At 43.7% G+C, this 12,101-nt stretch overlaps 1 protein-coding gene across 1 annotated transcript in view; it reads right to left on the bottom strand.

Annotated features, from left to right (window-relative positions):
* The window catches only part of fbn2b (fibrillin 2b), a gene marked incomplete at both ends in the record, with an annotated part of 110,306 nt that overhangs the window by 63,014 nt on the left and 35,191 nt on the right, over nt 1–12,101 (bottom strand). Inside the window, one exon of the mRNA XM_080736369.1 lies at nt 3,732–3,929. Coding sequence (XP_080592495.1) covers nt 3,732–3,929 — 198 coding nt within the window. The remainder of the gene's footprint in view (nt 1–3,731; nt 3,930–12,101) is intronic.

A 12,101-nucleotide genomic window follows, 5' to 3' on the forward strand; every position in this document is an offset into this window, starting at 1 on the left:
TCCATGCCTATGTGTTAATGCTTAAGTGGTATGCGCCTGGACCAGTAGGCCAGCGGGCGCCCCATTTCTTGTCATTTTAATAAAAATAATATGTATTCTCTCTTTTTTTTAAGATTCGTTTTTGGGCTTTTTATGCCTTTATTTGATAGGACAGTAGACTGACAGGAAATGGGGAGAGAGATGGGGAATGACATGTGGCAAAGGTCGTCCGCATCGGGAATAGAACCGGCGACGCCAGCAGGCATTATAGCCTAGTATGTGGTATGCACCTTGACCACTAGACCAGCGGGCGCCCCAATAATATGTATTCTCAGTCTGCCACAACATCCAGCCAAATTTGAATGAAAATTGTCAGGGGTATTATTCTCCTTGCTCTCTCTGGCCTGAGCGCTGTGTGCAATGGGGGAATCATGTTGTTGTTCATTTGGTGATTTATGCTGGTATTATGTGTGTTTTGGTGTAACACCAGGACTGTTTGTTCCGATCCCCCGCTTTCTGTTGTCTCCTTGACGCAGAGTCAACAGAAAGAAGAATAGCCTCTCAACAAGTTGGATGACCGCACTGCAGTTATGACTGATGGGAGTACAAGACCGTAGTGCGTCATCAGGTCTGATTTCAACCCAGCCCAAAAATATCATAACAAAATTCTGCAAAACATGGTTCCCAATGTTTACCCGTTTTCAGCCATGACTATTTAACATGTATGACATGTTTACAAACAAATCATTGGATCTACTTAAACCCCAGCATCAGTTGTCCGTTTTTAAAATGAAGCAAACAAACATGACGGAACTAAAAGTTCCTATGATTGGCCGCTAGTTGCACTGTTCTGGTACCAAAAGCAACATGTTCGCCATAGGATTCCATTCACTTCCCATGAAAATTTGATTTTCTTACCTTAATAAACATTGTCATGAATACTTTTCTGTCGCTAGTTTAAAGTCTTGTTTCAATCACCATGATATGCGTTTTTATGAAAATATGGTCCAATTTAGGTTATAATTTATGTTAAAGCAGGGTATGCTGTAGGAGGGGCTTGTGATCATAGGCGTGTGGATGATTCTTCTTCATGTGCTTTTTTTCGGCAAGCTCAAGACAATGTCCCATATATCCCTGCGGTTGCACGTGACTGTTTGCAGCCAATAGCATTCCTTGGGTAGTAATGGGTACCATGATGGCAACACCCATACAAGGGCAAAAGCATAGAAACCACTGGGTGATCCCAACGTCCATATCTTTTACAGACTATGGTCGCAGCGCAACACATTCTAAGTTTGCCGAGCGGAACCGTTCAGCAAAAGCTTTCCCCACAATAACAGAGAATATGCTAGTATTTGGCCGCCTTCAGAAGACACTTATTCTCTCAGGCTTACGGCATATACGGTAGCTGTTTGTTGTTTTGTTTGGTTTTTAAAGCGTCCATGGGTTCATGAAAGGCGCTACACAAATTCAAGCTAATATTATTAGTATTAGTATAGAGCCCTGAGGGACTCCGATCAACCATATCGTCGTTGTCGGGTGAAAACCTTGTATGTCCAAAACCGTTCGTTCTGCATTTATCATTTTAAGAATGATTCAAACTAGTGAAAACAGCCGATCTACAAGCACACAACGCCTCGCGGCGCGAGGCGTTGTGTGCTTGTAGATCTGCTGTTTTCACTACTTTTGTGCGACAGCCTGGTATGATGAAGCAGGGCTTTACTTTGCGAAAAAAAAATTACTAATTTGAAACTTGGAGATACGAGGTTTCTGCCCGACAGTGACGATATGTAACTACTCTCCCTGAACACTTAATATGTGACAAAAACACATTAAAACGTCATTGTTTACTCCTGCGGTCCACGTATGTTCCGTACCCGTGGTATTCAGAATATGCGTCATGTTCCGTCATGTGTGGTGGGATATTTGCGAGGGGGACGTCAAGATAGGCATAAACAGTCCGCGACCAGGATGTGAGCTAGTGTCTGGAAGTCTGTGTGCATGTAAACTCACTGCGCGTTGTTGACTCTGGGGTAGGGGATGTTGTTTGAACTGCAGCTGAGATGCCGACAGATAAAGTGATGGTTACGCCGTTTGTTGTGGTGACACAGCTTGTGCTCGTTTAGAAGTGTCCACGTCATGTACATACGCGTGTGTATCTGTGTATATGTAGTACGTACATATGTGTGCACAATGTGTGCGTGCTCTCACAAGAAGATCCTCCAGGTGTATTCATACTTGTCTGCATGTAGTGCATGGGTTCCCAAACTTTTTTGTCTCATTGCACCCCATAAATATTCTTTTAATCCGAGGCACCCCTACATTATAATTTTCACTCCCAGCACCTTATATTTATAGCATATCGTCGTTGTCGGGTAAAAACCTTGTATGGCTGCACGGCTGTTTTCACTAGTTTTGTGCGACAGAGGTGTCTGACCGACAGTGACGATATGTTAGTGATTATGTTGCGAGGAAAACGTTGAGATAATAGCCATTCTGGTTAGAACTGACTGAAAATAACTTTGTACTTCAAGTTTAAAATGATACTAAATATTTCTTCAAGTGTCCAAATAAATTCCAAATATTATCAAATTATCTCGCGGCACCCCTGGACTGCCGTCGCGGCACCCCAGGGTGCCCCGTCACCCACTTTGAAAACCCCTGATGTAGTGTATGTGAGTGTGCATGAATGAGGCACTGAATAAGAGACAGAGAAACCGATACAGGGAAAACTAGAGAGAGAGGTAGAGAGAGAGACACGGGTAGAGACAGAGAGGCGACCTTTTGTTTGCCAACGGGTCTGAGCTGCGTGTATCTATTCTGCATCTAGCTTAAGGCAAGACCCAAATTCAGAGTGAACATTTAACTCAAATCTTTGCTTCTGGGGGTCCCTGGAACAAAATATTGTGAGATGGGGGTCCAAATACATATTATTTTGGGGGTCCTTGACATGACAAAGTTTGAGAACCACTGATATAGGCTGATTCTACAAAATGTCTACTAAATCCTAACAGTTTTCTGAAAAAACGTTGTCATGTCAAGGAACCCCAAAATGATATGTATTTGGTTGTGGACCCCCATCTCAAAATATTTTGTTCCAGGGACCCCCAGAAGCAAAGATTTGAGTTAAGCCCTAAGCTAGATGCATGAATATCTATTCTGCATCTAGCTTAGGGCCTCAGACCCGTTGGCAAAAACGAGCATGACGTAGAGCATACATGGGCAACTGGCGGCCCGGGGGCCACATGCGGCCCCCACCTTCACTTAATGCGGCCGTCAGAATACTGATATATTATATTGTTTCAGCTGTTATAATTCCAAACGTGCAAACTTGACGAGCTTCAATTACTTCAGTCGACTGTATATTAGTATCTTCTTGATGACTAGTAGCCTACAACTAGTCTCTTTTTTATGTCCAATGCATTTTGTGATGTTAATAAACTAAGAAGTAAGTAACATAAGTAACATAAGAACCTGTGCATGCATTTGAAATTAAATTAAAATACTTTTCAGGATACCAATTAAAAACTAGCAAAAATAGCTGCGACGCGTTTTGAGCTTGTAGATCTGCTATTTTTGCTAGTTTTGACTGTATATGCATTGTGGCCCTCTGGAGTGTGTGTAAAAATATAGTGGCCCTCCCCAGCATCAAAGTTGCCCAACCCTGATGTAGAGAGAGAGACAGGTAGGGAGAGAAAGAGAGAGAGAGGGGGAGAGAGAGAAACAGACATAACATTCTTCATTCTACAGACCTTGGCAGGCTCCAGTGCGGATGTTGGGGATGAAACCTCGTCTACAGGGGTGTGGCTGGGCGGGGCACTGCTCACAGGGGTGTCCCCACGCCCGGCCAATGGTAGCGCAGCAGAGGGTCTTGGTGCAGACGATGCCACTCAGCTGACCCTGGCACATCTGGTTGTTCACCTGGGTGAAGCAAGGCCCGGTCCGGTAGTCTGGAGCAGAAAGGAAGACAGTAGTCGTGATTAGTTATCGTTATGTTTGATTAACCCCATTTAGGCCTAGAATTATTGAATGCTTTAACCAGTGAAAAATAGCAGATATACAAGCTCACAGCTGCGAGCTTGTAGATCTGCTATTTTTGAAAAGGTCGTGAAAATGTGTGCAAATCTTTGAATATATGTATTTTCAAAGCGAACGTTTGTAACTCAAATTTTGCTTCTGGGTGGTCCCTGGAAGAAGATATTTTGAAATGGGGGTCCGTGGCCAAATAAATATAATTTTGGGGGTCCTTCACATGAAAAGGTTTGAGCACCACTGACATAGACTACAGACTAACCGAGCTCCAGTTAAGTGAAAAGGACCTTTTCTTTGACGATGGCTGGCCAGATTGCTGACATAGAAACATAGGTTTTTTTTCCAAGAATCTTAGAAGGATTCAAAAGATATATTATAGAATCGGGTCAAAATTCAAATTTTTCACGATTTTTCAAAAATAGCAGATCTACAAGCTCGCAGCGCGGCACTCATTTGAATAATGAGCACTTCATTTGGTGCTCGCTTGCTCCAATAACAGCAGGAGCAGAGGTAGCTGGAATCCTACAGAGGATATGGGGAATTTCATTTAAAATCATAAAGAGACAAAATTGTGTTAAAACCCCCAACTATGATTGCTTTTTTTTTTTTTATTATTGTTATTTATTTTATTATTTTATTTTCTTCTTTTTTTTCCCTCTTTTTTTTCAAAACTGATGTATACAGTAGAGCTTTAGTTTTTGGAGCGGTGAAAGCGCTCCCAATAGACAGGTATGTCTGTGGGTGGCTGGCTGGCTATGTCTGTAGCCTGGCAATACCTTGAGTGGCCACACACAACACACAAGTTAAAGGAGGGGCGCTGTTGTGCAGGCACACACACACACAGCTTCTATGGCACTATTGTGCAGACTAGACACACACACACACACACACACACACACACACACACACACACACGGTATAGCTGCTCAGATTCACCGCTCCCCTTCGAACCGAGGTTTGATTTTTAACTAAATATTCCCTTCAAGGGAAAAAAAAAGAGTAATGGCAGTGAAAACGCATGTTTATACAGCTTTAACCACTTGAACCCTGGCGTCCCTTTTCTGGGTCATAATAGGTGAAGATTCTGATCTACAAGCCCACAATGTTGTGAGCTTGTAGAAATATTTAGTGTATATGGTAAACAAAAAAAACAGGGTTTAAGTGGTTAAAAGGTGATCTGAGGATAGACGACTCAATGGAATGTTAAACACATTTTCCACTAGTTTTGTTTCATTGAACTTTACCATAATCTTTGGATTAACCAATGGCAAACAAAACATTTCACATTCTTGGAGGTGATACAGTAGGTGCATACAGCAAAAGACACTTTTATGTACTTCATTCTTTCTTTCTTTCTTTCTTTCTTTCTTTCTTTCTTTCTTTCATCAACACCCAAAAACTCATTCAGTTCATATCCTCACAAAGGCCATACTGTAGGTATGAAGTTAAAAGGGGGTAAGTTTAGGACACACTGAAGCCGGTGAAATGAGAGCAGGCTGTGTTGGCTGTCAGAGTTGCTATGAATCTAAACTGATAAAGTTAACCAACCGGGATGATGTATGCTGAAGCACATTCCTCTGTGTTAACTCTGGCAGGGGAGTTGAACAGTGGTGGCTTCTATTTCCACGGATATAATAAGATAATCCACCTAATAAGAGGGTGGGATAGCTAGTTCCCATCAATAACAATTATCGCATGGCAAACATTCCTGTGTAGGTATTTCCACTGCTTAACCAAACCAAACCGAACTCCTGAACTTGAATGTACTTGCTTAGTAAACATGTTTGAAAAATACTATTCAAAGGGAAAGGGGACACTGTCTATGGAACAGGACCCGTTGCAGTGCTGTCCCATCAGAACTTAAAAGGCCCAGTTCACCTCTGGGACAACCAGATCTTATGTTTTGTTGTTTGGGACACGATCAACACAATCCTGAGTTATTTTTTGTGTTCAATCTGTGTTTTGAGATATTTTAGTATTTCAGCATGTACTAGTGATGCATTTTGCATCATCAGTGATGTGTTTTGCGTCATATGATGCAAAATGCATCACTAGGATTGTGTTGATCGTGTCCCAAACAATAATAAAATAAGATCTGGTTGCCCCAGAGGTGAAGTGGTCCTTTAACAGAGTTATCCAACCTGCTTTTCCTGTGTCCTGTGTCTTGTGTCCTATCCTATCCTGTGTCTTTAACTCATACCTCGCGATCCCCGTAGAGACCGTAGATTTCCCGCTGTACCGCGCTGCCATGCCCGTAGAGCCCGCAAAGTTTAATTAGCTTTAATCATTATGAAAGGATTAAAAGTATTAGCGCAGATTTTCGCTGATTCTGGCTCTTTAGGCCCGCCCCCTAACTGTATCCGGTCATTTCCGGTCTGGACCGGATCCAGCTTTCCGTATCCAGTCTGAGCCTGGGCCATAGTCCCGCCTCCATTGGTTTACTGTGTAACAGAAGTGGAAGCTACTGGGCGATGGAACGCTCGTTTTTCAATTGGATTTTTGCGTTTGGAAACTTTGATCCAGTCTCTACACGCCTGGATTATGATCCCCGCACATATCGTGCGTTTTGTGCGCGAACGTGTCCACGTGTTACCATAGCGCACAGTTGGCTTTTTTCAATGCTTTTTCATGTAAACACTGGCTGATAAGCAGAGATACAGCGTGGCAACGGATATGTCTTTTTCAATGGGGTTTTTTGTATTCGAAAGCTTGTCACCGAGTCTACACGTCTACTAGATGAGTCGCGCACAGATTGTGCACGATGCGTGCGCGTGCCCACGTTAAAAGGTAAGGACAATTTGGCAGCTGCTTACTACAGCTATGTTTAAAATGGCAGAGAAAAAGTTAAGAAACCATGACGATCTATTTATCCATGAGTTGAATACCAAGGACTTTTCTACGTAAAAAAGATTTGGGATGCTCCTTTTAGGCAGGGTGTTTAACTGTACTTGTACTGTTGCATTGACTATACTTGTTCTGTTCTCCACTTTTGTGTAATAAAATACTCAATCAATTAAACAAACGTGGATGATGTGAAAGCCTTGAATGCCTTTTCTACAAAGGTATTCACATTTTCTGGTACTTTCATATTAGGCGAACCACACAAAACATACTGTACTAACTCTGCACTCCGCATCAGGTGTTTGTGTACGTCACGTTAATCCTGATTTCACAGGAAAGTTGATGACACTTTATAGAACGGATCGGTGACCAAACAACCAGATGTTTGGTGTGCAAACAATGTAACGAGAACAAAAGGTCAGCAGATTCAATGGCCACCTTGCCTGCACGCTGCACCGCTGTTTGCCAGCAAACTAACAACATAATCACGTTAACTGCACTTCAGGAATCAGACACAATGACCTCATGCCGAAACCATTTTCAGCAATATGATGTCCCGTTCTTCAGTCACACGTAACAGCACTCAACGGTGCACCTAATGACGGCTTCCCCCTGCAGCCGAGGCCCTTATTAAGTTCACCACGGTGGCGCCAAAGCTAATATAGCCTTCATTAAAAAGTAGATCGCCAAGATTGTCACAGAGTGGAGATTAAAAAGAAGCGACGCTGTGTTGGGAAAGACGGTGACAGGCCAAGGTAACCTGAGACGTGTGGAACCACAGCCTGCAGGAGAAACAGGGGCGTCAAAAGGGGGGGGAAAGTGGGACTGAGTTACTAGGGCCCAAGGTGGAGGGGCCTTAATTATATACTTTAGCTATCGAAAAATAGCAGATATACAAGCTCACAGCGCGGCACCGAGTGCTGCGCTGCGAGCTTATAGATCTGCTATAAGTCGTAAAAATTAGTGCTAATCATAATGCATTTTTGGAGCGGTGAAAGCGCTCCCAATAGACAGGTATGTCCGTGGGTATGTATGTATGTATGTATGTATGTGGCTGGCCGTGTCTGTAGCCTGGCAATACCTTGAGTGGCCACACACAACACACAAGTTAAAGGAGGGGCGCTGTTCTGCAGCGCGCGCACACACACACACACACACACACACACACACACACACACACACACACACACACACACACACACACACACACACACACACACACACACACACACACACACACACACACACACACACACACACACACACACACACACACACACACACACACACACACACACACACACACACACACACACACACACACACACACAGTATAGCTGCTCAGATTCACCGCTCCACTTCGAACCGAGGTTTGATTTTTTACATTCTTCTGGGGGGGGGGGGGGGGGTCCATGGAATGAAATATTTTGAGATGGGAGTCCGTGGCCGAATACATTTTGGGGGTCCTTGACATGAAAAAGTTTGAGCACCACTGACATAGAAACAAAGGTTTTTCAAAAAACCTTAGAAGGATTTAGAAGACACTTATAGAAAACGGGTCAAAATATTCAAAGACTTGAACACATTTTCAAGATTTTCCAAAAATAGCAGATCTACAATCTCTAAGCTTGTATATCTGCTATTTTTTAATAGTTAAAGCACAAAATAATGCGTTCTCCAGTCTAAATGGATTAAACCCTATGAAGAACATTCATGGGGGGCCCGCGGTGAATCCAAGGGCCCAGAATTTGGTGCGGCAACACCCCTGAGGAGAAGAGGAACACAATGAGGTCCACAGACAAAACAGGGTTCAGTGGTAGGGTGCCTTGTGCTGTGGGATTCCTTCTCTTAGCCCTTATTGCTTCCTTGTGCTACATGAAAGCTAAATCACATCCATTTGACGTTGACAGGGAATGAGGGAGAATGGGAGTGAGCGAGGGAGAGACAGAGAGGGATTGGCGATGGGGAAAATAAAGTAGGTCAAACTGATCATGCAGAACGAGAATCGGGCTCATGCCAACCCATCTCAGGTTTCTTTCTGCCTGTCTGTCTGTTAGGGATGGGACGATATGCGATATTATCGTTCATCGTGATGAAAAACACTCACGATAATCGTATCGTGGAGATTTAATGTATCGTGATATCGTCCTCCGTCATGCACTGGGATCAATTCACCTTTTATTTGCCGAGCTGCATATCCGGTACCACCTAAACCCTCTATAATTGTTAAAAGGTACTTATAATTTAATATACATACTCGATAGTCCTTTTTTCACTCTCTATCAAACGTCTTTCCCAAAATATAGCTGATCTACAAGCTCACAGAGCTTGTAGTTCGGCTATGTTTTGGCAAATGATCCGCCCCAGGATAATGGACTTTGATTATCGCGATAATATTGTAAATCACGATTTCTTTTGTCACAATAATCGTGGTATGAAATGTTCATCTCGTCCCATCCCTACGGTCTGTCTGTCTTTCTGTCTCTCTCTCACCCTGCCTGTCTATCTTCCTGCTATCTTTCTTTTTCCCCCCTCACTCAACAGTGACCTGACAATCTTTCCTGCACAATTTGTGGCCAGGAATGCGAGTCCCCCCCCACCCCCCCTGAGCAGCTGAGACCTACTGTTGAGCTCTGGACCACTCACATCTGGCTTGGATTAATGTGGCCTGCATAGTCGGCACAGCAGAGGGACAACCTCTGGCCCAAATGTGTCCGTGCAGCACACGCACGCACGCATGCACGCAAACACACATTGCTGCATGTCTTTTTGGTTTATTCAGAGGCCCTGAAGTAAATCCTATTCAGTGCATTATTATGATAATCCTTATTATGATCATCGGTGCAGTACCATTTAAGGGCAGCAGTGCCATAGTACCCCTCATCAGAGTATTTGGGGGCCAGTCTGAAGCCCTGTGTGGGACTCCAAATTTGGGACAGCTGACTGTGATGTCATCAATGTGATGTCATCTTAATTTTTAGGTATATATTGGCATTGCCTAATATGGGCTTATATATGGGCATTCTCAGATATGGGCTTATTATTGATGACATCAGGGATCTCCATATATGGGCAAGGATATCCAGGTGATGATAGTCAGCAGTTATGACAGTCAACAATGTGATGTCAGAACAGCTAGACATTGAGGCGTTACGGATGGACGGACTGACGGACGGACGGACGGGATGTGCCAGTTTCCACAGTAAACTGCGACCCATGGTCGCAATGACTGGTAACCAATCATCATCAAGCACCCACATAAGAAATAGAAGAACAAGGGCAGTGTAAGCAACAGAGAACGAGACTAAAGGATAGTTGGAAGAAGAAGAAGTGGGGAAAAAGAAGGGAAATGTCAGTATTGTCTGTGGGCTAGGCCCGGCTAGCCGTTACATCTTTGATGTCGAGAGAAAGAAGAGACACCGAAGCCAGTGAGTGAAGACTGGAGTCTCCCATGGTCTGACCATCAGACAGACAACCACAGGAGCCAAGTTCAGCAAAAGCCGCATGTGTGCGTCTATGCTCAAAATATACACGCATGGCATGCTGTCATTCTCTCTCACTCTCTCTCTCTCTCTCTCTCACACTCACACACACACACACACACACCTGTGTACATAACACACTGAAATGAAACGCAGCGTGTGCCTGTGCCATAAAGCGGGGGCCAAACAAAAGACTGGAGCAGCGATCTCAGAGCTCTTTTAATGGACTGAATAACACACGGCAAGCCAGGGCACCCTCTCTCACTGTGTCTCTGTCTCACTATGTCTCACTGTCTCCAGTCTGATTTATACTTGCTTGTGTCTCATGTTTTGCCCCTAAAATAGGCAATCTACAGAGAGAGAGGCACAAAACAGTATGTGTGTCAATGCCTGGGTTAGTGTGTTAGTCTAGGAAGTGAAATGATGTCCGGAGAAAAGCACACATCATCTACATGTGAGCTGCAGTCCATGTGTTAACATGTGTGTAAGTGACTGGCAAGAGGATACATCTGTGTGTGAGTGTGTGTGCGCGGCTGCGCGCACACGTGTGCGTGCGTATCAAGTGGACATGTGCGTGCGTGGGCCAGACAGGTTAGGTTAGGAGAGCAAGCCTACTTCCTGGCTCGGACTTGTCGACAACATTCGGAAGCAATTTGGTCTGATTACAGTTTGAATTGCTCAACAGATCAAACACGCTCACAAAAGATCCTCCCTTCTCTTTTCTATTTCGAGTCACTCCATCCCACGCATCTCAACTCGCACACTCAAGCACTTGCACGGACGCACGCACACACTAAAATGCAGTCATGATAAATCCACATTTAGTCACCTGTCTCACATCACATCCAGGTGTATCCGGTTTGCTTAATAATCTCTAAACATCACTATGAATCTAAATCCTTTACTTCCTTTAACCACGTTCAGCCTGGCCCTATTTTATGTCATTTTAGGCTAGGCTAACCTTTCAGAAAATGTTGGCTCACAATCTGCCATGATGCTACACATTGTGAGCTTGTATATTGAAGGGCGCATATCGATATTTCTATGTCCCGTTGTTTCGAGGTCCCAGAAGTCCGAGGCTAACCTGCCGGCGCGGGTGAACTCTAACCTGGTGAATGCTAACCCAAACAATTATTATGATTTGATATATATTTTTTCCTTTCTAAACGCTAAAATATAACCTTTAACCAATTTAAAATATAATGGTATGCCGTCAGAGGGAAACAAATCCCGGGCTCAGAGAAATAGACCACTCTGACTTGCAGAGTCTCATAATAATTAAATCAACTTTTATCAAGCAAATACAGTCACAGATCCTTCTTTAAAAACAAGATGGCGATAGCATACATCCCCTATCGAAGTCCCGAAGCCTACCTAACCAGACTACTGGGACCTCTAAACAACGCAACGCGGAAATATCGAGATTTTGCCGGTATAGGCAATAAGTTGTTAAAGAAAACTCAGCATAGAACATAATGCCCTTCTCTCATTCTAACAAGGGGTTTCCATTACACATTCAGTTTCATAATCACCACTAGGCTGCTAAAAAAAAAAGCTGCCAATAGTTGCTGGCCAGCTGTAACTGGGCCCGGAGGTGGGCTAACAAGGTCATGGCCGCACCCAATAACCTTTCACCGACATCGGTTCTCACACACTGGCCAGCCAGTCACGTTGGGGATTGTTAAAAGTGATCGGGCCATTCCTATTGGACAGTGTTGTTTTTGACAGCACATTTTGATTTAGTTTTAGTCATAGTCTTTTGAATAA

The sequence above is a fragment of the Nannobrachium achirus genome, assembly GCF_963921795.1.
Source record: "Nannobrachium achirus genome assembly, chromosome: 1".
Taxonomy (NCBI): Eukaryota; Metazoa; Chordata; class Actinopteri; order Myctophiformes; family Myctophidae; genus Nannobrachium; species Nannobrachium achirus.